The sequence below is a fragment of the Takifugu flavidus genome, chromosome 2 (assembly GCF_003711565.1).
Source record: "Takifugu flavidus isolate HTHZ2018 chromosome 2, ASM371156v2, whole genome shotgun sequence".
Taxonomy (NCBI): Eukaryota; Metazoa; Chordata; class Actinopteri; order Tetraodontiformes; family Tetraodontidae; genus Takifugu; species Takifugu flavidus.
The window spans coordinates 17,024,372-17,051,767 of record NC_079521.1 but is presented as its reverse complement, the minus strand read 5'-3'; the positions used below and the strand labels follow the sequence as shown (position 1 = coordinate 17,051,767).

Below are 27,396 nucleotides of genomic sequence, written 5' to 3'. Positions count from 1 at the left end.
ATTTGTCTCCGGCGAAACGCTGCGATAAAGAGTTCACCACAAAAATAGAGGAAAAGTGACAACTTGGTCGAGATTTGCTCTGAATTGAGAGTGTTTACTGCGAACAAAGGAGTTTGTCAGAGTCGCAGCTATTTCGCAAACATGCTGTAATTATCTGAGAGAAATATGGTGGAAACCAACAATAACAGGCTTCATTCGATTTGTCCAACGTATACTTTCATTTGTCACGTTTAATACACTCACTCCACAGAAAAGAATGACAGCAAGGACAGAAGACTTTCCATCTGAGGACCTTTGGTTAAAGACCTGACGCCCTTAAGTCTTCACAGTTGGACAGAACATCTGCAGTAAGTCACTGCTGCATGCAACAGCAAAAGTTAAGTTTGAAACAATCACTACACATTCTACGTGTGGCACAGAGATTAAATATTAAAGCTGGGGTCAGGGCACTTAAATGAAAAGAGAGCATTCTGCCTGCAGAGTACTTCCTGTCTTGGCCCTGCACGGCTCTGATTCCCGCTACTTCACCAGATGATGCAGCCTGTGTCTCACACCGAGCTGGACGGGAGCCAGACTCGTGCCCTGACCCCCACCACACCTTGATTTTCTCCCGTACACTCTGCTTCTGCTCGTAGACCCGTTCTCTCCATTAACTCCAAAAGTGTTTCTACTCGCGTGCGAATGAGCGGAGATTCGCACCCTCGCTTCCGTAAAGGAGGCGCGCACGGAGCGCGGGGTCGCCGTGGCGCAAAGGTGACGCTGTTTGGACGGAAACGTGCGCTCTGACTCTGAAACTCGATCCCGGTGTGCGGATATAGTCCGGAGGAGATCCGCTTTCACGGTGAATCAGTGCGTTGCGAGGACGCCTGTCAGTCCTCTCCATCCTTCCCATTGGCTGCAGCAGGATGCTCCGCGCGTCTCCTGATCACAGTCCTCAGATGCAACCGGAGCCGACGGAGGTTTGCCATGGAGGGAGAGAGGGAACCTTCACTTGGAGGCATTTGACAGCAGCCATGCATGTGTAGTTATATCAGTCTGACCACGAAACAAACGCGCGGCACGTTCCAAGTGACGCTTTTTACGCTTCTGGATCTCGCATCGAAGCGGAGTCCTTAACTTCAACACTCCGGGCTGCTTCTGCGGGCGACTGCCGCTCTGTCCTCCGGTTCAGCGGGATAGTGCGGGCTGCATGGAGGGATGTCGGCATGGCTTGCACCAGGAAAACCAAAACTTTGGTGTCAACATGCGTGATCCTGAGCGGCATGACCAACATCGTCTGCCTGCTCTATGTCGGATGGGTCACTAATTACATCGCCAACATCTACATCAAAGTGCCCATGCCCGTAGCGGAGAGAAAGTTGGAAGGCGACAAAAGAGGGGACACTGTCCGGATCATGGAGAGGCTGGATCGGCTGGAGAATGTGGTCAACCAGCACATACAAGGTAAAGCTTCCTTCCACCGACCCTCGAAACTTTTAATACCCGTCCTCCATTCATACCGTCGGAAGATAAAAATGAAATAAAGACTTGGACTAGTATTTGAAATATACAGCACGGGAATCTCGCCTTTCACTCGAAATGAATGCAAAGCTGAAAGGGGAAGCGACGGGTCTTCCCTGGAGATGTGGAATTGCGCGTTTTGTGCTGGAAGTGCAGACATCCACAATTAAAAAATCATTCCTGCGTTGTAGCCTTGTGTGTTACCAGGGATGTAAAGCACCTCACATGTCATCTTCCCTCCATTTATGCACCTCAGAATTATGAATCTCCTAAAATATATTTTTCTGCTTTTCCAACGATAAACCTCAAACTTGTCCTTTACTGCGAGGAATGCCTGGAATCTAGTTTTCCCAAATCCCTCCAAGTCGCCCCTCCTCTCCTTCCGTACGGTGCCTTTACGTTTAAACACGCACTCTTCAATTTTTCTCCAATCAGCGCCTTTAGAGACACTTCTTGTCACCACATGCAGGGAGAACACATTTGGGCAGATATGAACGAGCATTAGAGCTGCAGAAGGACAGAGGATCAAATCTGTTGCAAATGCTTTTTGCCAAGCTCGGGTAAACGTTCCACCTGGCAGCAGGTATCCATTTCAGCACGGTTGTATGAGTCTGAGGGGGCGGGGCTTTTGCTCAGGTGACCTCAGTAACTCATGTTACAGCTCTTAGTTATTTGGCCATAAAAGTTAAGAATACAGGATTGTCTGCATGTCAAGAAAGTGAGATATATCTGTTGATTCAGGCAAATCAATTTTCTAGCATACATGCAGAATTATTTTTTTTTGAGGGGGGGTTTGTTGAAACTCTGACCTTGTGTGAAAGCACTAATTAACACTTCTTGGAGGTAAATGTGTGCAGACTTAATTTGTTCATCTCTCTTCAGGGATAGAGGCATGTGGTTTTCAGGAAAATGTATTAGTTTTCCAATCTTTTTAACTAAGCCTTCCAACTTAGCTTTGCACATCTGCGCCTTTTTGCACATCTGCGCCATTTTGGATTGTAACAGACACTTAAATAAACACGATTGCAACCGAATCTTTTTTCCCCCCACAACAGTGATATAAGCAGTAAAACATCTATCGCATCCTCTCAATCAAGCCAAGAATTCTTTTGTATATTCTCTCCTTAACTAGGACGTTTCCATATTTTTTTAATCACTCCATTCTCTCATGACTCAGCGAGCCCTATGATTGGGTGCTTTATCTTTTTGTCCTCTTTTCAATTTGTGGACCTGATTCTTAGAGCCCCTGATGTAAACTGCAGGCCCACGTCACAGAATAATCCACAGCAAGTTCTCCTAATGCCGTTATTGTCATACATTTTGCAGCAAGAGCGGAAGAGGGGGAAAAAACTGTAAATAAAACGAAGCTCTCACTTTAAGTGCAAGCCACATTGTCTGGCTTTTTCAGATAATTGCTCTAAATGCATCCGCTATGACCGTAGACCTGCAGCTTGAGCCTGTAAGTCGCCAAAGGCATCAACATGGAGTCAATGAGCTTCAGGCAAAGCCAGAGAGTCATTTCTGCACTTCTGACATCTCTAAAAATACATTTTCGTCCGATATCATGCTGGTTGACGAGAGCAGAAACTGGCTCCTGCATTTTTTAATCCGGCTGCACACTCACAGGGTCCTGGCGGACGCCACAGCCAGCCTCATGCACTCAGTGTCGGTGCACTGTGGGACCAGTATGAACTGGAACACATTAGTACACGTGAGAGTGGAACATTTACTGACGCCGGCTGTCTGCAGACCGCCAGAGGACATGTCTCTGGCTCGGACTCGTGGGAGAAGGCGGTAATATTCCACAGCACTATAATGTCGTAAAGTGGACCGTTACCAGGATAAAAGATCTGTTGCACAACACACAGAAAACCCAATGAGCTCCTCGTCGAGCTGGACACGTTCACACACGCCCAATGTGGGAATTTTGCAGGCTGCAACACTAGCACACACAGTGGCTGGGAAACGTCTCATAATGGACAGAATTTATTTTAAACCCCTAAGTCTTCCCCTTCCCCTGTCGGGGTCAGGGGAAGGGTGCTGGAGCCTTTCCAAGCTGCCCACAGGTGAGAGCAGGGTAGACCCTGGGCGAGCCTGTTCCTCACAGGCCCCAATCTGAGCATTTATCACCTTGCTCAAAGGTACCTTGTCACTGCTCCGAAGGTGTCCTGGCGCCTTCCCCCTGCTACCAGCACACCTTCCAACTTTTTTCCGCAACCGTGACTTGAACTGAGAACAGCTTCTCAGCCCAGCCCCCTACTGACTGAGCTCCCCCCAAAATATGCATTATTTAAAATAACAACACGTATTAAATGACAGATTACTCATGACTGTTTTCCTACGGGTGACTAGTTTCAGTAGTGCATTATTAATGAGATGGGAGCTGGTTTTTCTGGCTGCCTTTGACTTCTCTTTGCTTCCAGGGGCGTTTGGTGACTCAATGGCCACAATGCCGCAGCAAGCCAGCACCAACACTGTCAGCCTTTAGCTGCAAATGACAGTGACGGCTCTCGAGATAGCATCAAGTAAATCTGCCCGTCAAAAATCGCCCAAGACTGCAAGTCAGAGCTTCCACCGATGCTCAGAGGACAGTCGTGTCTGAACAGTTTTGTGATTTGATTTTCTGGAGCGCCCACCAAGAGCAGGGGTAGGATATTTCAGCCAATATGCATCCGATGTCTGCAGGTGCTTACGCGCGCATTTGCATGCACGCACCAGTTTTGAAGTTGTAGAGAATGCGGGTGGCTTTAAGGTGCTCAGTCATGCAGTGAAAAGGGGCGTTAAAAGACTCTGAATGGCTGGTAGATGCAATGTCAGCCTGGTATTTTATGAGATAATAAGCTTTTTTTATATTGAAGTACAGAATTGGCTTTTAGTGTGATGCAAGTCTGTCACTTGCTCTGGAAGAAATTGTCTCTTGGAAATTGAAGACCTCATTTTTCTCTCTTTTTTAACGGTTTGACAGATGCGGCATTATGGCTTATATTTGAAATGAATACGTTTAAAGTAGGTGGGTTCCAGTGTGCTGCTGGAAAGCAATATCTACCCATTAAAGATCAAATTAGACCTTCCCCACCTCCTATGTTAATGAAACACATCTTATTTAGAGACATAGCAGGTGATGATTAGAGGATTGATCACAACGCGGATAAACCTGTGAGAAAAGGTTTTTTTTAGGAGGGATCCAAATGGAGGAAAGATGCTCTGGAACAAGGGTTTGTGTATGTTAGATATTCTAAATCCTGCTAAAGAGATGCTGTGCCTCCGAGCCCTGTTCCCACTTTGTTAAACGACTCTATCAGATACACAAATGCACCTACAGCAGCTCGTTTTAAATGAAATACGATGTTAATTTTCAGACAACACGATACATGGATAGATATGCTGTCCCTGAGGGCGAGCATGGTCGCCGTCTCCGTTGTATTTACTGCTTCATCTATTACGGAGGGATGGAAATGTTACATCCACTTCAGTCATTAGAACAGTCAGGACCTGCTGCTGGTCTCTAACCTGCAACAATTACCTCCTCTGTGGGTCCTTGTCACTTTAGCCACATCTTGCTTATAAGCAGATGTGAGGTGAGGTAAAAAATTTGAGGTAATGGATTATAAATTTTTAACTCTGAATGCTTGGTGTCATGTACAAACTCTTTCCTGACACCCGATAATTAATTGTGTTTGTGGCTAAATGCTCCCATCTGTTAAAAGAGGCACGCTTCCATGTTTTTAATTTGTACCTTCGGAGCATCGCTGGACAGAATATTGATGTTTCGTAGCCACAAACTTATATATGGATCCTCCGTCTGTGAGAAGTTTTGATAATGTTGGATAATACTTGGTGAGAGGATATTTTAGTGCTGCTAGTTTGGCAGGTTGTCATTGATTATTCAGTTGGCTTCCCTGCAGGACACAGGACACATTTAGAGACAGAAAGCTGCACACTTTTAATAACTGACCTGTTTAGATGACTTGAATTCATGGCAGTGGATTCACAGCATTGAAAGGAAGTCAGTCTGAAGAAGATTGACTTTTCTTCATGATGCATAAATACGTGTAGTAAAAAGTAAAGCGTTGCCAAACACAGCTGAGACTAGATTCATCTGTCGTGAGAGGAGATGCTCTGAAAAAACTGCTGGGGTTTTGAGTGGCATTTTTCGAAAATAGCAGGAACGCTGCTGCGCTGGGGAATATTTCATAATGAAAACAATTAATTATTCTGAGACCAGAAGACAAAAAACCCCTGAAGAGAATAAATTAGAAAGACACGAGGTTCTGATTCAAAGGCCGTCCTCTGATGACTTTTAATGAATAGATGAGTTCACGTTCTCTCTCTGGCAGCAGCAAACATGGAAACAACCTCTGTGACTGAAATTCAGCCATATAGACCTTCATAAACTGTAGGAAATGCACCTCAGATGCAGTTCAAAACTTATGTCTCGCCTTTTTCATGTAACTCAGCCTGCTCCATCACTCAGACGGCTCCTGGTTTTGATGCAGAACATGAAAAAAACAAACCCACGAGGATTTAAAAGCTGAAGCCAAATCTGCGTTATGAGCTCGTTTGGCAAAGGTTGTAAGGACCTGATATCAACTATTTTATAACGAGAGCAGGGATCTTCTAAGTAAAGGCAAAAATACCGCTACTAAAATTAAATCGTAGATGCTGCTGCAGTTAAAATGTTACAACAGCCGTTTTAAATCTTTTGGAACACAATAAAATGAGCTTTTTTTCTGTCCTGGTAAGTGCTGCCTCCACTGCTGCTGAATTCGCTTCATGTCTGGCTGGTTGTGCTCGTTCAGCTGCCAGCTGCTTCGATTTCTCCTCATGAACAATGCAGACGGCTGTGCTGCATGCACGAGTTGTAATATGCAAGTTGAGCAGCCTCTACGTAATGTCAATCTGTTCACACCCCGAAAAACCTCAATAAGTTCACAAGTAAAAGGAGAATTCTGTTGGACTGCAGGACTTTGGCAGAGGAGAAAGTCGTTTTTCATGCATCACTTTGAGGCGCATTCTCCTCCAAGCGCATCTTTGCTTCCAGGAGACGGCAAACTTCTGCTGTCAGCGTTCCATTCATCTTTATTGAATCAGCCATGAGCGCATGATGATGGGGGAGGGTGGAGATGGATCACAGGGGCAGAATCGATGAGACAGAAGAAAATTACCGTGCCTTCAAAACAAGATTCATCAAAGCTAACAGCAATTTGGGAACAGAATATATATTTCCTGCCTTCACTCATGACTCCACAGTGATGACGGGACTTTTTTTATGGATGTCGTGATTTGGGGAGGGGGACTTTTAGTCAACATCTGTGCACACTAGCATTTACCTCACTGGAATCGAACCCAGAACCTTCTTGATATGATGATTACAGCACCATGTTGGACATATCATTTGCTGTAGTGTATAAAAAATGCCAAAAAAAATGAGGGGACAGAGAGTCTCTCTCTACGGCATCCCTTTATTACGCCTGAACATTGCGAGCTCGCTCTCCTAACGCGAGATGTATTCCGTGCAAATTTGTCTGGCAGATTACTCGGGACATCCAGTTACACTTATCTCCTCTGCCATTATTTGTACAAGCTTCCAAAATGAATTATGAAATGAAGCTGGAGGTGCTGCGGGGGGGGGGGGGGTTTCAGATCACAGGAAAACTGCAGCACGGACGAGCCGTCAAAGGCGTACGGAAACGTCGTTTAAGGGAAGTCAGTCGCATTACACCTTCACAGAGTAATGGAGCCGTTGTGCGGTGAAGACGGCAGTTTGTGGCTCTATAAATAATACCGTTTGCATTTTTAAACTTTTGAACCGACATTAACTCTTCTGATCATCAAATATTTCGCTATGCAAAAGCTCTATCTGTGCCACAATTTGTGAGGATTTAAGATCAACACGAAATGAAGCCTCTAGCTTTAGTGACAAACATTAAATTGCATGAAATGAAAAGGCAGTTTGGCGCCAGCCTACCGACGGGCCGTCTGGTCTTTGTGGTGGACTTTGGACCAAACCAGTTTGCAGTGTTCCAGGACTGTTGCTGGTGTCTACTAAATTTCAAAGCTTTTGGTTTTCTATGTTTGCCGAGCTGTGAGCGACAGGAGGGAGTTCTGGGGAAGTTTGGTTAGTGGACAAAAGCAGTTAACCTTTATTGTATTACGACATCAGTGCTGCTTAAAATTTCTCAAGGAACGTGGGAAAAATGCTTCATTTGTCTTATTTATCGTAAGATTTAATGTTGTAGCTAATATTAGCAGCTCCAGGATCATCGTTGGTTGGTTTTGAGTATTTCTAGATTAAACGTTGACACCTTTTCACAGACCCTGGGGGCCCCTGGAAACACCACACCTCCACTTAGACCCATCGAACCCAGAACCTTCCTGCTAAGAGACAGCTGTGCTAACTGTGCCGGGGTCTTAATTTAAATCTTAACTAAGGAAGGAGCCCTTTAAAACGCTGTCAAGTGCAATTGCTTTGTTTAATTTAAGTAAGTAATTAGCTGCGCGACTTGTTACTCCACATTAGTAGAATTACAGTTAGTTCTTTAAAATGCACAGTAGTTTTTAAAATGCACATTCCAAAGCCATTTGACAGAAGAATCGAACCGCTGTCAGACAGCAAAGGCAGTCAAGATTCCATTAATTAAAAGGATTACTGCATTAGCCAATGAGTGCTCTGCAAGGAGCAGGTTCATTTGATCCTAATAGACAAGATGCCAACAGTAAATTTAACAATGGACATCTGTTGTTTTGGCCTAAAAAGTTTTTGCGGTATAGAAAATGACTTTTTTCTCCCCCAAAAGATCCAACCTACCTCCTGGAGCTGAGCCTTGGGACTTTTTTTAATGGCTTTTACATCTCTGAGAAATACATTCACATTCAGCGGCGCACAATGAAAATAATGGGAGTTGTGCTATGAAAAGCTTTTCAGTACTTGATTCAGAATCTGTAAATTTACTATCAAGCAGCTTTTCAGAAGCTGCTGAGAGCAAGGGCCGATTTTTTCACAGGTTCAGCTGTCATCTGCTGCTGATACAAGCAAGTATCACATGTCTCAACATTCTGGCAAGCGTGCGCATCCGCCCGTATGAAAGAACCGCTGTGGTGTGGAGCGTCTGTGCTTTATTCAGAACGGACAGGACTCAATCAATGTCGGACAATTAATCTGACTATAAAAACCTTAAATTGAATTCTGCAATATGACGGATAGAATTCAGCGCATTCTTCTTTTTCAGCGTTTCCACTGACAAACCCAGGGAAAGCAGCCTGACAGTGTGGTACCGGTGAAGCACCGTTCTGTCTGCAGCTCTTCACAGAAACGTCCAAGTGGGGATAAAACCCACCGTCGTGCTGGGGATCTTCCTTCGCACCAGATCTCTCCGCCCTGACGCAGCCATCTGACCCGCACGCCTTCAGCAAGGCCTTACAAGCTGCAGCATTTCTCACTGGAACGGACCTTTCCGCCGAGGGAAAATGTGACTCGTTCAGTGTAGGAAAATGTCAAAATGCCATTTAATTTAAATCTGCCTAACAAAAGCAGCAAATTAGGGAACGCACCCCGAAGACTGTCTCCCCCTGCAAATCAATTTCACACTGCTGCGAAAATGAAATGGATGACTTGAAATTTTACTACAAACCAAACAAAATCTACAAACAAGCTATTTGAAGTACTCTAAGTGAAATCGTTTCTGAAGCGCCCGTTTGCTTTAAAGTGGAGGAAACTGTGCAGTCTTGTTTGGGAGCGGCTGATGCCTGAAGTTCTTTGGTGCTGTCTGTGCTGCTTCCTGCTGAAAATGCGGCCCATTAAAAATTCACAAATGCCTCACAGCTTAGAAATAAAAGTAGCTCCAGTTCATTTTAGGGAGCTTGGTTTGTATTTGCATGTGGATGTCTCCACTGAATTATATGTTAAGAACAACAAATGGTGCCTGACAGCCCCAGAATGGTCTGTTTTACAGGTTTATTTAAATGGTTTTCAAGCCATGTGGTGCCTTTGTTGATATTGCCAGGCATGTGTGTGTGTGTGTATGTTCTTATATTTGTTACACAGTGAGGACCAGATTATACACTTCACTAGCAAGGCGAGGACACGTCTGCAAGGTGAGGACATTTTGTCTGGGCATCTCAAAGGGTGGTTTGAGAGATAAAACATGGCCATAAACATACATTAGTGATTGTTGATGTTTATAAGATGTGCATTAGTAATGAGAGAATGTGTGTGAGGTCATCGGTTAATTTGCATTTCTTCATTAATTTGGCAACAATTTTTTGGGGGGGGAGTTCTTGCTGAGGACAAACACATGCTAACATAAATATGGTCGTGGATGTTGTAAAACATTTAAAAATCAAAAACTCAATTTAATGATGTGTCTCATTGTGTAAACTCAGTGTTGCGTCTGTGTTGCTTTTGCCATCTAGGAAGGTAGACTAAAGTTCTCAGGGAAAGTTTTGGTTGCCCTTTAACTTCTGCTGTAATCTTAACACAGTTACTTAATAAGCAGTTTTAAAAGATAATATTGAAAAGTTTTTGGCAGGTGTTGGATTTGGGAAAGACAGAACATAGCCATCAGGCAGCGCTTTGTCAGTCTGCTACAGCATCTGTCAGCAGCCGCTCAGCTCTCGTGGCCCGAGGAGCAAAAACTCTCCCGTCTTGTGCTTTTATGGGGCATCTGTGCGTCGATTCGACAGCTTCACCTTTTTTCCCCCTTGCAAAGCAGTCCCGTGTTCTTACTTCCTGCATATATCCTATTTTGTGCTCATACAAATTAATACAAGACAATCTGACGCAGGCGGTTCTTTTCTTTGCTCAGTCTCATAAAAGTGCCTGTAAAGTGGGGAACAAAATCAAAAATAAAAAGCCGATGAGCCAAATGACAGAACACACCTGCTACGCTCTGATTACGGCACCGACCCTCCGTACTTCAGCGCCTCTGAATCAGCAGCCTGAGGTTGAAGCGTGGTAATCTGAATATGCTCAGGCTCTTGTGGCTCTTCGGGCTGAAACATTTACTTTTGTTTAGAGTGTTTATTTTGGGCGGCACGATGGAACAGATGTACCTTGCCTGGAGATGCACATGGCCGACACATCAATTTTAGTTTTTTTTGCTGTGAAGACAACAGAGGTGTCGTTCCCCCTTTGGTGTCTTACAGTAGAGGCGGATGTAAATTAAGCAGCTGGGCTGTGACATTGTTTGCTGTTTCGTTCCCCTCTGTGAGTCGACTGATCCGTATTCAGGACGCTGCTCTGCATCCTGATATGAATCCCCGAGCGACCTGTATTTTGGAAAAGCCAATACTTTAAAGCAGGAGGTTTTGTGCATTTTATCATCTGCTGGCATCAGCTAAGAAAGGGAAGCGAGCACAGCTGCAAAGAGCTCCTCTTTTAATCCGAGCGCCCACTCCTCGCCGGGGTTAATTGTGAAGGAATTGTGGGGGTGGGCGGGACAGTAGTGCAGTAATTAACATAAAAGTTGCGAGCTTGATTTCCTGCCTCTGCGTGGGGGGGTCTAGTTACTTTAGTTTCCTCCCACAGTGTAAATATCAACTTGACTCAAGACTATAAATGGTGTGTGTGTGCATGTGTGTGTGTGTTGCTGCAAATGTTTTTAATTAAAGAACTTTTAGAAGACCCAGGACAAATTCGATACCACCATCATCGCATATTATTGTCTTCTATTTTGGCTTGTTGAAATAGAAAAATAGGCTGCTTCTGACCACAATATGCTTTTAAAATAGCAACACTTCTCCCCCAAAATGTCGGCACCAAACTACGAAACGTGTCCTTTGAAGCTGCCGCCTCTATATCCACAAGATGTTTCACATCAACACAGCGAGTTCGTTCCAACCCAAATCAGATCACCTGTTTTGTAACAGACCCACAAACACCCACTGGTTTGTTTGTCTCACTTTGCGTCATTTGTGAGTGAGACGGAGCGTCTGCTGACCTCCAGCTTGCTTCTTTCACCTTTGTTGCTGATGTTTGTCAGGTTCGGCCGGCTGGTCGTGCTGAAGCAGACAGCCACAGGCTGTGTTTTTCCTCCCTTTCCTCACGACTGAGCTCACCAGTTTAACCTGCTTTAGGGTTGAAGTAGGGAAGGTTTATCACACTTAAATGTTTCGCTTTTAGCGTTGCCTTTTTATATGTATTTTTGCATCGGTGATTGTCGAGGCCACTGAGGCCAAATAGGATTACTTCAGTCAGTTTATGCTATTGCAATAAACACGGGGGCAATTCTAGCTTCAGAGCTTTGAACATGCTGAGAACCCAGCGTGCCTGGCTGGGTCAAGAGTTCTCATTTTCTCCTCATTCCACTTAATGCAATTTAGGATTATTCAAGAAATTTATCTTTTTTCGCTTCCACATTCGTGATTTCACTTTGGGGTGAGCAGAAACTCCGTGAGTAGGCCAACACAGCTGAGAACGTTAAGCTTTGTAAATCCTGGATCATAAAACAAAATAGGTTTGGATTGGAATTAAGCAAAAAAAAACTTCCTCCAGGAAACTACTGTATGAAGTAATTTAGTTACAGTTTCTCTCTCTCTTTCTCACACACACACACACAATAGTTAAGATAGGCTAACAGACAATAATCTGTTCCATTCCATTCAGTACAGCTAAAATGAGCTGCTTTTCCACGACTCAGCGCAACTCTACACGGTCCGGCTTTGAGGCTTTTCAACCAGCGGTACCAGACCCAAGCATGCTGAGTAGGCACTATCATGTGCACGCCGCTTGCTGCCGCTAGCCCATGAGTGACAGGAGCGCTAGTGGGAGGGAGGGGTTGGGAATCAAATTAATTGAATCATTTGCACTTACATTTTTGCTTTTTTTGTGTAATGACTTTGATTCTTAAATTTTTAAGCCTGTTAAATCATGTGTGGAATAAATAACATCTGTGGAACTTTTTATTGGGGTGCTGAGACTCATTTGGCCGGATAGTTACGCCCTGATTTTCTTCCTGTATGCACGTTCACATAGTTTATGTCCATGGCTGAATATACACCTGTAATACAACACCACTGTCAGTGCTGCATTGAATCAGTGCTGTGTACTGGATGTGTACTCCTCTGTACAGCAGATGTAGCTGGAGCTTCTACCTGGAGTATAAATAGAGGAGCCAAAACAAACCTCATAGGGCTCATTAAAACCCTCCTCATTAAAAGGAAAGTCAAATAATGATACTGACGGGACTGAAAAAACAAGCAGACATGTTGGCGTTTGGTCTGTGTAGGTTTTAAAGTAAAAGTGTGGACGTAACGTATGCAGCGGTATTAACCCGACACCGGTGTAGCAGAGCTCTGGTGACATTCCATCTCCGTGTAATTGCAAACATCGATCTCTGCATGTCCGTAAGTCCTCAGTCAATCAGGTCTGGATATTTATAAGTGCTTAAATCGAAGCCGCGATGACTTTCAGGCTCTTGCAAGATCTTTAACCTCTCATTCAAAAGGCTTTTTGCGTTTGTGAAAGTGATGGCGACTCGGGAGCTTTTCACATTTGGAGGTGTCTGTCACCTTGGAGGTGATCTCTTGAGACCTCATAAGCACCTCGGCTTAGATGTGGCACATTACACCCTCTTACGCCTGCTGGTATTATGTGCTGTTACTGCACAAACTCCTGTTAAAAAAAAATCCAATTTAATATAATTTAATTGATCAAACTTTGTCCTGCACCACACGGAAACAGGCAGGCGACGAGGAATAAATGGTGGAAGACAAGTCAGCCAGGGAGCTCTTGGTTGGCCAACCTTAGAGACCAATCAGGGCTGCCGATGTCGCTGAGAGGAAAAAACTGAGGGGTGGGGAGAGGAAAACAAGAGGGATCTAAATACTCTCTGCGTGTCTGGCTAGAGCAAACATCAGATTACATTAGCATTCAGGTGATTTTAACAAAATGTAACAGTTAATTAATTGGATGGATACGGTGATCCTCTGGGAAATGGCTTGCCTTTACATTTCGTCAGACTCTCTTGAATTAGCGGCAACTTAATCACATTCGAAGCAGGTTTTCTTCTGTCGTTTGACCTGCAGGTAATTTGTCATCCTTCAAAGAAGAGGGGGAAAAATGGAGGAATCTTGATGGATACTGCTCTCCGAGCCTTCCACTCTGTTGCAGATGTTGAGGAAAGAGTTCGGTCATTAGTTGTCTGAGACCATTACCACAAAAGCTCATCTCTCTACTCTGCCACTTGTCTCATTCTTTCCCCCATACTCATTTCCAACCACAATAGCCCCACTGTCACCCTTTGCTCCGCTTCTTTTAACCTCTGACACTGAAAGATGGATTGAGGATAAAATGCTGCTATTGAGAACAGGTTTGTGAGTGTGTATGCTACATTTTGGTACAAGCTGACAGCTCCTCAGTCAGGTCAAAGTCACATCCTCTATTATAAAGTCGTTTTTTTATTGCTTCTCACACTGATAAGTGACCTGTGCCTTCTTTAACTCCATGAATCAAATCAAATCAAGGCGCTCGCTGCATGAATATTTGATAGGTGGCCCGTACCAGCCACAGAGAGGCCGTGATCAAAACAAAACATAAAATAAGATAAAATACTTGATCTCTGTCTGCCTTCCAGATCTGCACAGACTTCATTAATATGAAACAGAGCTTTCCCTCCATGAGGGCGGCAAGACAAGACAATCTCAGTTCTCTTACTAGTTGCCAGTGAAATATTAAAGAGTGCATGTCAGAAGCTTTCACTCATCCTGAGATCTTTTTCTATTCATTAAAAAAAAGCTTTTTTTGTCATGTCTGGGTGTCACGGTAGGTAACCGTCTTCGTGTTTTCATGTTGCTAGAAAGACAGCCGATAAAATATTGAAGAAAAGAAATGCCTGAAGAGCTCGACTGGTCCGCTTATTTATGCATGTAGTCGTTCTGCATTCGGGATGTTAAAACAACATATGGAAATATCACAACATCACTGGCAGGCAATGACTTATTATTTGCAGTTGCATATTCAGTTAATTGAATTGGATCCGGTGAGACGGATGTAATGCACAAGATTTGGTGGTTCAAGTCAACTTATTTTCCCAGATTTTTCTACTTTTTTGTGTTTGTGTCCCGATATTTATGTGATATAATATTTATTGTATAATCTATGTGGTCTGGATTCTGGGTTATATGACAAAAGCAACTTTGACATGTCTGCAGGTGTGAAAAAGAACATCTTTCACAAGTGTTTAGCTTGTTAACATCAGTGTGTCTGGGAAATAATGAACTACCAGTCGAGTTGTTGTCAGGTACAACGTGCACCTTGGTTGTAAAGAGGTGAGCTTTGCCAGGACAGATAACAGGATCGCTGGAGTGGGTGATCGAGTGTGCCGAGTCCGTTGGCACATCATTTACGACCCAGTCAAGACATTTGTCTCCCACTTTCCTCTCACAGAATATTAATTTTATTATTAATATTGGAGCAACCATGATTTCAGTCTTGATTTCTTATCTCAAAGCTGCATTTAACAACCCAAATATGATTGAAATTTGTGTGTATAAATGGGTACATTCATCTGCTTTGGATGCTGGAAAAGTGTGTTCTGCCACCTCTGTGGATCACAGCTCTGCAGCTGTTGGTGTTGCTTGTTAGCTTGTTACTGGAGGTGCTATAACTGCTTATTCAGAACGCCGCTCAGGACCCTATAATAACCTCTAAGGATAATTTGACTACTTTTCCTTCAGAACTCAGGCTATTAGCAGTTCATTTATATTGTTCAACATGATAATTGTCATCATTGCATGTATTGTTTGGGGTGGAAGGCATTTTCTGTTTGACAGGAACATGATTCACATAACATTCTACATGTCTGCATTAAAGAAGGTGAATTCATGTGTTCCCTTTTAATTAATGTATTTATTCATGGCATCGGTAGTATCTGCCCATTGTATACGTCTCTTTACCTTATTACCTCTCCTGGGTGGGTCAGAGAAGTGAGAAAAGAAGTTCAAGGCTTCAAAAAAAAAGCCACTGCACTACATGAGGGTTCATTGCAGACAACAGCAAACTTATGAGGGCAGACATAAACTGCTGAAAAAGGATGAAAAGGCTCCTACAAGGTCCTTTTCCCTATCAATGTCACGGGTTACTTGGGCGCTCTAATGAGGGGAAGTGAACAAAAGTGATGGTGAGTAAACACGGCCTTCCTCCTGGATCCTGAGCCTATATACAATAGCCCCTGGTTGTGGGGTGAAAAGCTGATCACCCTTCTCAACTTTCAAAAGGAAATGTCAGAGTGATGTGCCAGCTGCTGATGTCTCCTAATGAGAGAATTTCCACCCTCCTCCAAAGACACTTGCTGGGGCTCCTCGACGGAGCTAAACTGACTGGTTATTAGCTGTATTTGCTGTACCGACAGCAAAGGGTGAGAGTAAAACAGGGTTGTCTGAGTGTACATGGATGATCACAGAGAGGTGCTGTGCTTTGAAACACAATTACCTTCTGCCTAACACATTTAACACCACTGCGTGGAGCGAGCAGTGGTTGGATGGGATCTGATCTGTCGCAGGTTGGATGGGAGCACACGTGGAAGCTCGTATCTCCTTCAGTCTGAATGTCTGTACCAACACTGTGTTTTTAACTCTGGAGCCCATTGCTAATCGGCTATGGCCGCTATGCCTGAAGGGAGATGGAGTGATTGAGACCTTGCGTAAAGGTAAATAGGTTCTTATTCATTTTCCTGGGACTCTACAGCCACAGGTGATGCACCTGTTCACCAGGACTGGCGCTGTAACAACCTCCATGACCTTTGGTGGGTTTTTGGACACTGTTTTATGAGTGTTAATGGTTGGGCTGCTTCTCGACATGGATGAATGTTTATCTTGTTCTGTAAGGCTCTAATGGCTCATTTAGGCTGAGAGAAGAATCCACCTGTGCCGTAGAAGCCAGTGTGTGGAAGCTAAGGTGTTACACAAGAAACTACTAAAGCCCAATACTATAATGGTGCTATAACACACATTTTCACACTTTCCCACAATTTCCAGGCCCTGGTGATGAAGGGGATGTTATTCTGGGTAGTGCAAAAGAAACACGCTAACGGCTTAATACAGATTTCATCTGAGGTGAATCTTTTCTTTCAGGTGTATCCTGGAGGGATGATAAAGCTCACAGTGTCTCTGGAGCTCCCATGATTGGTCTTAAGGGGAGAGATCACAAATAAGAAACCAGAGCCTTCAGAGAACCCTGGTTACCCTGGCGACCAAACATTGCTCAGATCAAAGTGAGCATCGGCTTCATGGCCTTTATCCGAGAGCCTTTTGTTGGTCAGATTTAGATATTAATCTTAATAAAGTCTATCTTTGCAGAGCTGCTGTGATGAAGACTGACGGAATTATGTCACATCCAGGACGGTTCTCTCAGCAGCAGCAGTTGTCCTGAGCAACAGATGCTCCAATCAGCTGTACAGATGTTGAGCTGATGTTGTCAGAGCTTTCTGTCCTGATCTGTTGGGGGGGGGGGGGGTAAACTTATATCTATAAATTGACTCTGAACCTCAGACGCGCCTGTGCAGAGGTGATAAAACAGCAGAGGCGTCGGTTGCTTTCTGCTGCAGTTTTTAACACGGCACCAGCAACAAAGAGTTCAGCCACAGTTAAAGCGCGATTAAGTCATTGATTGTTTTACAGAGCGGAGGCAGAAACAGGAGCGGCAGCCGTGTGCCATGGCGAGGACAGAGAAATGTCCAAAGTTGTCGTCTTTTACAGTTTCCACTCTATACTGATGTGCACATAGATATAAATAATTCACTTTTTCCATTGACATTAATAGAGAAAGGAAGGCGACAGTTAAAACAACAAGTCGCTGTGAAGCTGTTTCCTCACCTTTGGGTGCGATGAGAATGAATTCACAAAGAATATTTTGACTGCAGCGTGGCGTTTGAAGTTGGCTCTGGGCGCCACTCTCATTAGTTTGCAGTGTGACTCAGGAATAATCTGAACCGGGCTGTAAATGGAGGCCAGGACCAAACCACAGAACCACAGAAGTGCAGCAGTTTAATGATGGAAACACCGGTCACTGCTTATATCATCATCTAGTGTTGGTATCTGACTGAAGTTATTTATAGCTGCATGCTTTTGTCCAATGTGTTAATTTTGAGTTTTTAAGCAGTTTACTGTTGTTCAAAGTATGTTTGTGTGTTCTTATATTGGTACTAAAATACTCATTCTACTAGCAAAGTGGGGACATACCATTTTATTTGGTCCTCGCAGGATCAAAGGACTGATTAAGGGTTAACGCCTCGTTTTAAGGCTGCGGTTATGATCGGCTTCAGGTGAGGGTTGGGGGTTAAGTGGGATGTTAGGGTTAGGGGCTGGGTAATGCAATAAGTCATGAATGTCCTCACAAAGATACAAGGATGTACAAGCACGTGTACTTCTGAGTGCTCAAGATTGAACTCAGATTTAATAAAAATTTTAATTACCTATAATAGTCAGTTGAAAACCTTTTTTTAATCCAATATCGGGACGTTTGTTGTAATTCTCTGTGGTGCATTAAAGTCATATTACAACTATCTATAGCTACGTCTTCATTTAAACGTCTCAACTGATGGAACCGCTTCACTTTATTAACTTTTAAAAGAAACTTGTTGCCAAAGAAACTGTAACTTTTTTTGGCAGTGAGATGAATATTGAATAGAGAAAAATGAAAATGCCTAATTTGCCAAGAAAAAAACACCCACTATAAAAAGATCTTTCTGCAGTGTGTGTGTAGCAAATATTAGAATTCAACATTTCCTTTAATACTTACGCTGCAAATATTTGTGCTAAATCATGATATTACTCTATGTACTTTCGACCCCGGTGCTCAGAGCATCACTGATGAAGAAGGTGCTTCATATTTAGAATTATTTAGTATAAAAAAAAAGCTTGGAGTGCATAAAAGTGCACAGCTTGCTTTATTGATTTTCATTAGAATATGGTAATGCGGGGGGCTCCTGCCCTCTCCTGACCCCGGGGGTGCCGCAGAGAAAAAGAGAGAAAAATTCTGACCCACAGCCTTTTTTTATCGCAAGTTTACATCTCCGTCATTGTGAGCGGAGGCGCGTTATCTCCACGATTCAGAGTTGAAAATGGAAAGTGTTTTCCTCTCTGCGTACAGCGCCGGGGCGAGTAAATAAGATTTGATACCATCTTAGAACAGTTCCATTGCTGGGAACCGTCTCTGATGAGGAGAAATACAGGAATTTAACATCTGCCGCTCTGTGGAGGAAGCATGGAGACCCTGGGTAGTTCTTCCCTGCTCAGTTTGTTCCCTAGTTTTACATTTTCTTTTCCGCGTTAATGACTGTGTGCTGTGATGAATGTGCCGTTACGACTGTGGAAGAACTGGAATGTAGCTCAGGTGCTGCACACATGCCTGGAGGGTTCCTGTTCACCTGTCTACACACTCACACGCGCGCACATACTCCTTTTTGCCTGAGGATTTTAGTTTCACTGACTGACTATGTAGGCGGGCGGAAACCAGCCCTCAAACAGCGAGGACACGGGAAGCACATCAGCTGCTAGTCCGCGGAGGCTGCTAGGCTACATGCTACAGCTTCACAGCCTGGATTTGAACTAAAATTCAGAGCAATTCTATGGAACTAAACAGGAAGAGGAGAGGAAAAACACGGGACATTTTGGCAGAAAAAGGTTCTGTGTGACAAAACCCCAACCTGCCATAATGGTTGTTTCATTGGGACGCCAGTGGAAGAACCTTTGGCCAATTAATAAGCTGGAAAATAGTCTGATGAGCAACACTGAAAGGCAGAAGTTGATGCTTCCCACATGCTCTTCAGCCAACAGCTGAGAAAACTGCCAATAAAAATAAAAGAGTGACGCGTGGAGTAGGAGAAGCTGAGGTTTGGCTCCCCCAGGCTTGTGTCATCCATGATGCATCATTCTCCTCACCTGGATGCCGGCTGGCTTTATGAACATATAAATAATTAAAGCAGGAATCTGTGCAAAAATGTTGTGTGTGAGTTTTTTTTTAAAAATTCATCCATTCACAGTTAACAGTCGATGCTGCAGGTTTAAACTTTTCAGAGGTCTCTTCTGCAGGTTTATGCAACGCACACACGCACACACACACACACACACACACACACACACACAGACTGAGTGCTTATTGTAGCCTTTTACAGAAGCTGGTCTTTTTGTTTCACTTCATGACATCCCATTCATTCTTCATGTTGTCTTACTTCAGAGCTGACTGTCAATGGGTTGGTGAAATAGTCAGCTCATGAATATTAACCTTTACCAATCTCTTCAAAACACACACACACACACACACACACACAAAACCTTTTACCTTCATTAAAAATTCAGTCTTTTGACAAAAGCCAATGCACCAATCCCACATTTTACAACAGAACTCTTCACTAACACCAAAAACTGCAAAATCCATCCAAATGCATGTTATCAGATCTATTCCTCTGGGCCATAGAAGACAAAAAAACCCTCAAAAAGCTATTGTCATATAATATCGTTTTGGCTTATATGGTCGATTTTTTTTGTAGGACATGTTTTATAACAAGGAGCCATAAGTTATCAAACAGCCTTCTTCCTTTTTAGATGCATTTAACCTGCCAAACACACCAGCCACAGACGCTTTTGCAACCTGTGATCGTACAACAGCAAACTTTTACGAGACCGCTGCATTTTTCATACCTCACTTTTGTACTATTTTCAGAATCTCCAGCAGTTCTGTGTGGGCATGTTAGGCATACTTAGGTTGGCCTCTGAAGTGCTTTTAAAGCATCCTTCCAGTAGACAAAACTAGTGATTTATGGAGCCCTGACGTGGATTGAGTCTTTGCATACGTTGGTGTTTGGTGTGCTGAGTGTGTGTTTGTTCAGCTCTGTTTTCAGCGGCTACAGTGTGAAATTAGTTGTGACTGCACTTATTAAGACCTCAGCTGCCTGAGCTGCCCTCTAAGATTTTATAATAAACAATTTCCCCATGACATGAGGTAGATACTGTGCTTTGTGTATTGTTTTAGCGATACCTCTGCCTTTATACCTGGAAGAATAATGTAGCGCAAAGCTAATCTGCCTCCCTCTGATGGGGATTAAATCTCATGCTCATGAACATTGCAGACATACAGCTCAGTCCATTACTGCACAAGGAAAGAGGCATTCATCACAGCCTCATGTCCGGCTCTTCGTTTTCCAACGTTCCCTGAATGTGACCCGATGTGCCCCCTCACCGCTACGGTGAGACGTATATTCATGCTATTTGTCTTCCTGCGCCCGCCAGAGACTCCAGGGAGGGGAGACGAAGGTCAGGCGGACACCTCATTCTCTGACTCATCGCTGTTTGCTCACTGGGGTCAGGACCTCAGCCCCGACAACCGGCGGGTTGCGCTGAAGATGTTCCAGTACTACGGATATAACGGCTACCTCAGTGATCGCCTCCCCCTGGACAGACCGATGCCGGACCTGAGGCCTGATGGGTAAGACTGTACCTGTCACACCAAAAGCTAATTATCATGTTCATCAAGACTTATTCATTTCTTCCAGGTCACAATTTAATGGAGTACAGGTGGAGTGTTCCTCTCCAGTATTCAAACGTTGTTGGCACTCAACAACTCAGATGTTCATGCAGCTCAGCGTAAAGTATGAAATTGCTGTTAGATGATGAATTAATAGAGTTGGACTAGTTTAATAGCAGCCAATGATTTGAAAAGAAATGTTGAAAGCATGCTCCACTTGAATGTTCTCTATTAAATTTAAATGAATATTCCTGGAGCAAGCTAAAGGCTAAACTAAGCCCATGACCTAAATTTGGCGACTGCACTACAATATTTTCAAGTTTAGAGCACCTATTTGGAATGCTGCGTGCCCATCGAGCTCTTTTTTCCCTCGATTTATCAAGGACGGAGCCTGATAAACACACACGTATCTCCAAGCACGATGATTTAATATAGATAATAACAACCATACAAAAGCAAAAGATAATGCCATCTCTAATCCCTCTATACCATCATCATATACCTTGAAATACTTGCCTTTTCCTCTGCATTGTGAGTGCTTATTTTGCTGAGCTGTAAAGAGCCTTTCCATAATTAACAAAAGCAGGATTGAATCAATTCACCCGCACAAAAGTTCTTTCCTTTCACCCTTCGAGCGTCTCCGCTTGAAAACAAATGAAGAGTTCATCTGAACACAATTGTCGGCTGCCAAGGTGATCACATCACCTTGTGAGAGGGAAAAAGCTCATTTAACAGCTAACAGTAAAGCAGACAATTAATGGCACAATCTTTTATAGTTTGGGGAACCAGTGCATATTTTCACCTAAATATAGAGATAAATTACTTGCGGATGGATAATGATCATAAATATAACCTGGATGTAATGCAGTTTCGCCTCAGTACATTATCAATAGTAGTAAATTAAGAAGAGTAATTGTGCAAATGCACCAACATGAGTAATAGCACGAGTAATAACTGCTGCCTCTGACTCGGCGCCGCTGCATTGCTCGTTGTCAAGGTTACCGAAGACAACAACGTGGCGTGATAATGTCCACTATGGAGGGTAGCTATAATTAACAGCATGAGATGGTAACAGCAGGACACTGACCAGTTTCCCAGCAGTTTAACCTGCACCGCTTAATGTAAGTGCGAAGAAGAGCATCATGCCTGTTAGTGGGGGACATTTTAACAGATTAAACTAAATGTTGTAGTCAGGTTTGGAAGTGGAACCCAAAAGAGCAGCTGAAGCTTTACATGCCCGGCACTACTTTCCTCTTCGGGCTTCTTCACGGCGTCTGCACGCAGTGGCAAAACATTTACTTAAAGAGCAGAGCGACTTGACCTTTTAGAATGCAAACCTTTTCATGACTGCAGTGCAGCGACAGCGTTTTTCCAGTCCTGGAGTTCTACACCCCATTTTGCACGAAATCAATGTCTGATGTATCTGTTAATCCCTCAGATAAATCCAGGAGTAAACATTGATTTAAGCGCTGACCTGCGAACACTTCTTGTCTCCCTCGCAGGTGCAGAAACATCACTTATCCTTTAAACCTCCCTCAAGTGAGCATTGTGTTCATTTTTGTGAATGAAGCCCTGTCTGTGATCCTGCGGTCCATTCGCTCCGCCATCAACAGGACGCCGTCCCACCTCCTCAAAGAGATAATCCTGGTGGACGACAACAGCAGCAACAGTAAGGAACAGACCTTCAATTATGGCTTTCTGAATGTAAACAGCCATGGCAGCCCCCAGCAGTCTTCAGATTTATTAAAATGGCCACGATCTCCCGCGGACGTGTGTACAAAAATCCTCCGTGGAGTTTATGCAGGAGGCGCCCCAGCTCCATTATCAACCATCTGACATGGTTGGGAATCACGGAGCTCAGTGTAATCCACACCGGCGGCACGAGCAAGACGCTCGGGCTGTAACAGCGACACATATAAGTAAACACCAAAATGGAGAGGGCCCCTGCAGAAGGTTCAGCCGCTTAGGCAAACTGCTTCTCTGGAGCTCCATTTGACAGTCCAAGAGTTAGTGCAAAGCAATGTTGAACTACGAGCAGGCACGCTGCTTTGATCAGATTTTGCTGTATTTCTCCAAAGATGACTTCCTTCCAAACCATAAAAGCCGTGTATCGCCATCTCCTGCTATATTCATCCCTCCAGTCGATCCCTCTTTCTGGCAACAATGACGTTTATCGTGCATTGGCTCATTTCTCTGGAATTAGCAGCCGCCATTAGGAAGGCCAGTCACTCAGTTTTGGTGTTTTAGGACATCTGATCTTTTTACCATATGCAGGAGACGGTCCTGGTTGCTAGCGTATGCTAGCATTAGCATCATTTCAGCCAACCGGCCACTGGGCCTGCTTACATGATCTTAAAAATGTGACCGCTGTGTGTGTTTTTGGAGTTAAAATCACACATTCAGGCGATCCTTTAAACAGCAAGATCTGATATACTGTATCCGGTGAAGGGAAATTCTAGATTTCCCGAAGACAAAAGACAACAAACGTGATGCAGCAGTGGCAAACTGACAACTGTGTGGCCCAACGAAGCAAGATTTTCTATGCCTTTCCAATCGTTGGAGGTGAACTCTTTCCTGTTTCTAGATTATATTTTAAAAATTCATCATTATGTTCGAGTAAAATGCGCTGGTATTTGCATTAATTCATGGTGACTACAGGGATTAATTTGTGTGTCGGTGCCAAGTTGAGGGACGCTTCGATCGGCAGCTGCAGACAGGAATTGAACCACTGACCTTCTGAAGCGTAAACCTCTGAAGCTCCATCTCTGAGACGCAGCTCCAGACTAATAAACTCTGCTCAGCGACTTATTTTTATTATCCAACAGTAAACCTGCTCCTGCTTTGACGGGAGATTCATGTTTAAAGGAGAAACACCAACGCTAACTCCTCGGATTGTTTACGCACCCTATCATGAAAATGAGGTCTGCTTCATTTGTTTCACAGTAAACCAAAGGGCATTGTTCAGCTCCAGTCGTCAATTAACGATCACATCCTTTTCTTTTCGTAAAACAATAAAATCCCTTCAAAATGGAAGCGATTCCTCTGCTGCATCAGTCACGTGACGAAGAGGTGTCTTCTTCAGACCGCCCAGCTGTCGGGCTGCGCGGCCACGATTAGCACCGGCGTTTTGTCTTTAATCCAGCCGTTTCCAGGCACCCGTGCGTGTTCTGGAGGTCAGCCACATCCCCTCCCGGTGATGTATTATCTTCCTGTCGGGCTCTTAGTTCCTGCTCACCTGCTCATCCATCAGCTGCACTTAAAAGTTTGCCAGCCAATCAAAGAGCCGGAGCTGCCCTTTTTCATGTGCAGCGGCATATTTACGACGGCCCCTAACAGCCTACAGATAGATGATCAACGCTAATGAGCCGCAAAACTAGGAAACGTGCCCCGAGGCGAGCTCGTTTGCGTGTGCACATTTAATTCCTGGATCTGTATGCGCTGGACGTTGCCTAACTGTTGAGACGGGCCTGTAGTCCCCGATGAAAGCAGATCTATAATTTACACAACACTTAAACTCTATTACAAAGGCAGAAAGTCTGCCATAAAAAGGTAACGATAGCACGCCAAGGTCATTTATAGCCGATCCCTCTTTAAATGGGTTACGTCGTTTATAACAAGGACAGGGACAGCCATTGTAGGCAATAAACCTGGGGAATGTGCTGGGAAGAATATGGCTACCTGATTCAATAATGCAAAACAGGTGATGTGATCTGTTGCCGGCGCTAACAGAATCTCGCTGTCGACTGTGTCCCGCTAATTCACGTGTAATGAATGATCATTTTCCCAGCTGGCCAGTGCTGACCACGTTCCAGTAGTAAAAAAAAAAAACAAACTAAATGTCCCAAATCCTTTTATTCTCCTGATTATCACATCAGATCGTAGTGTTTTTTCCCCCCCACACTTCATCTCATAATGGAGAATGAGGGAGCAGCCTTGTTTGGCACCTCCGGTGTCACGCGCTGACATTTCCCCGATGGCATTTCTCCTTGTTTGACAGCACGTTCTGTTGCACCGTGTCTGATTGGGGCTCGGTCTTATCATTATCTGCACGACTGTGAATCTCCGCGGTGCTAAATGTCATTAGCCCGCTGACCCGTGACGCTGGTGCGATTGCCGGACGGGGTCGTTGCACGTGTCTAACCTGCTCGTCGACCACGTCAGCCGTGCTCCTCACCCCTCAGACGTATTAGCATGCAGGAGGATGTGTAGCTATCAAGGGAGGGAAGGACAAATTGACCTACGTGATTCCTCCTTAATTGGTTGGTGTCCCAAGTTGTGTCCTGAGAAAGAGCAGGCTTTTAATTTAAGGATTTTTTTTTTGGTCATTTTATTCACTTTTTTATTTCCATTTTTTGACGGGCATCTAACTTGTGCTTTCTTTTGCCCCGGAAAACCTCTAGATCTGCTCCTTGGCTTATTATACTGCTTCCCATCCCCGCGAGCGCCGGGTATAATGTGGATTTAGTCAATGCCTCAGGTGTCCAGACAAGTTCCAGCAGCTGTCTGAAACCATTTGGATATCCAGCAAACAGTCGCTGAAGATCCAGCCAATGAAAGCTGGAGGGTACACAAAAGCTGGGGTGAGCAGAATCAACCAACAAAGCTGAGTTTACAGGATAAAGTGCCAGCTGTAAGAAAAACAAGCAGCGCGGCAACTTGAGCCACGCCAGTCCCCCAGACAAACCTCGGCTCCAGGATTTAGCCACATGACTGGTGCAAATGCGGAGACTGACGAATTTTGTCGAATACTCCGAGCGGGTTTTGACACCTGGAGAACTGCGCGGCGAAGAATAATTGCCAAGCCTGGTGACGCAAACCACATAGCAACGGCGAGACCTGTAACCATGCCGATCAGCCGTCTGCTGCGCCAGTCTTAATTCCTGTGTAATAGATGGTGTTAAGTTCAGGAATCACTCACGCCACTCACCTCCATGAATCAACGACTCTGCTCGGGCACGTAGGGATGTTTCTGAGAGGGGAAGTGCATTGATTTCTTTGAAGAGCTCACTTACGGTGTTTTTCTGGGTTGAGGATTTCCAGTCAGTGGGTTTGTGTTATCTCGGCCCGAGGACAGAGTGAGGTGAGCTAAATGGCAAATTCTCCATTTTCAGCTCAGCATTTGCATGTGTTGCATTATGAATGTGTCCGTAGATCTACTGATTGCCTGCTCGGTGCTGTCAGAATCTGGTCTGCAGCCTCCGTCCTCTCGCCTCCCCCCTGGATGCAGAGCTGGATCAGAAATGATTAGAGATACAGACGTCTCAGCTGCTCACACTAACTAGTGCTACATGTGATCAGGTCTGATGAGCAGAGGAAGTTTTCCCGATCCAGAGCTGATTCACACATAAGATGTCTGGAAATGACAGAAAGGATGCTGGTGAACTCTTTAAACATGATATTGCTATAGGTTATGGAACGAGTCTTTAATGGGAAACAGCAGCAGCAGCAGAGAGTGAATCCATAACACTAATTATCTCTGCATCTTTGTATGCTGCATGTGCTTTTATTAGCTTTATTGACTGTGTGGTAATAATTAGGATTAGTCACTTGTGTTACTTTCCCATTATGTACTTCAGCAGACACCTTCAGTTAGCAGCCCTCTAACATCAGGCTCATTCATCATTTCACTGGCAGCCCGATAAGCGCATTAATTAGTTATGTGTCTTGTTAAGCAGAGACATTTAAGCAAAAACAAACTTACATGACGGTTGTTTCCCAGACTGTCGCTGCAGCCCTAACAGCTAACGGCTTCATAAACTTTATTCCTCTTTTAACTGCTCTCAAATCACTTTATCCTGGTGTAATATATACAATTGAAGTTCTTTTTTTTTGTCCTAATAGAACGGTTTAGGATGATGATTTATGTTTAAGATTTAGGTTTATGTAACACAGCCTTTTTTTAGTTTCAGTGTTTTAATAGATTTATAATATAGTTTTGTTAGTATAGTATTATGAGCGTGATCCATGCAGCTAATTCTAGAACTTTTCTGACACATCTGATGGCAGATTTGGGCTTTTTCTCTCAAAATGTCGTGAATGTCAGGAACAGCTGCGTGATTATTGCTTATATAGCTCTTATTCGATTTCCGTGGGAGAAGAAAGATTTTTCTTGCACATGGATATCAAAAAAGCTTTTAATGGGAATAAACTGCACAGTCAGACTCGACAATTAGCGGGTTTTTCCCAGGGTCGGGAGAGTACGGAGGGAGCTGCTCATATTGCAGCAGCCTGGTACGGTAAAGCTTGTGGAAGTCTGCAGCTGCCTCTTTGGTCCAGTGATCAGAGAACCGAAGCATGAGTAGTGCTGCCCTCCTCAAATACTGCCCAGTGGAGGAGGACGTGACAGCCTGTGGTGGGTGGATGCTGCTCACATGTCTCGGGTGTCTCCTACAACCCCCCCAAAAAGTAAAAAAAAACCCTCTTCAAAGATCGATTTT

General features: G+C 44.1%; 1 protein-coding gene across 1 annotated transcript in view; it reads left to right on the top strand.

Moving 5' to 3' along the window:
* The first annotated feature begins 560 nt into the window (after positions 1-560).
* galnt18b (UDP-N-acetyl-alpha-D-galactosamine:polypeptide N-acetylgalactosaminyltransferase 18b) overlaps positions 561-27,396 on the top strand; it is a 44,724-nt gene continuing 17,888 nt past the window's right edge. Inside the window, exons 1-3 of the mRNA XM_057024911.1 lie at positions 561-1,443; positions 20,725-20,920; positions 22,462-22,628. Of these exons, the coding sequence (XP_056880891.1) occupies positions 1,206-1,443; positions 20,725-20,920; positions 22,462-22,628 (601 nt within the window). The 5' untranslated portion in view covers positions 561-1,205. The remainder of the gene's footprint in view (positions 1,444-20,724; positions 20,921-22,461; positions 22,629-27,396) is intronic.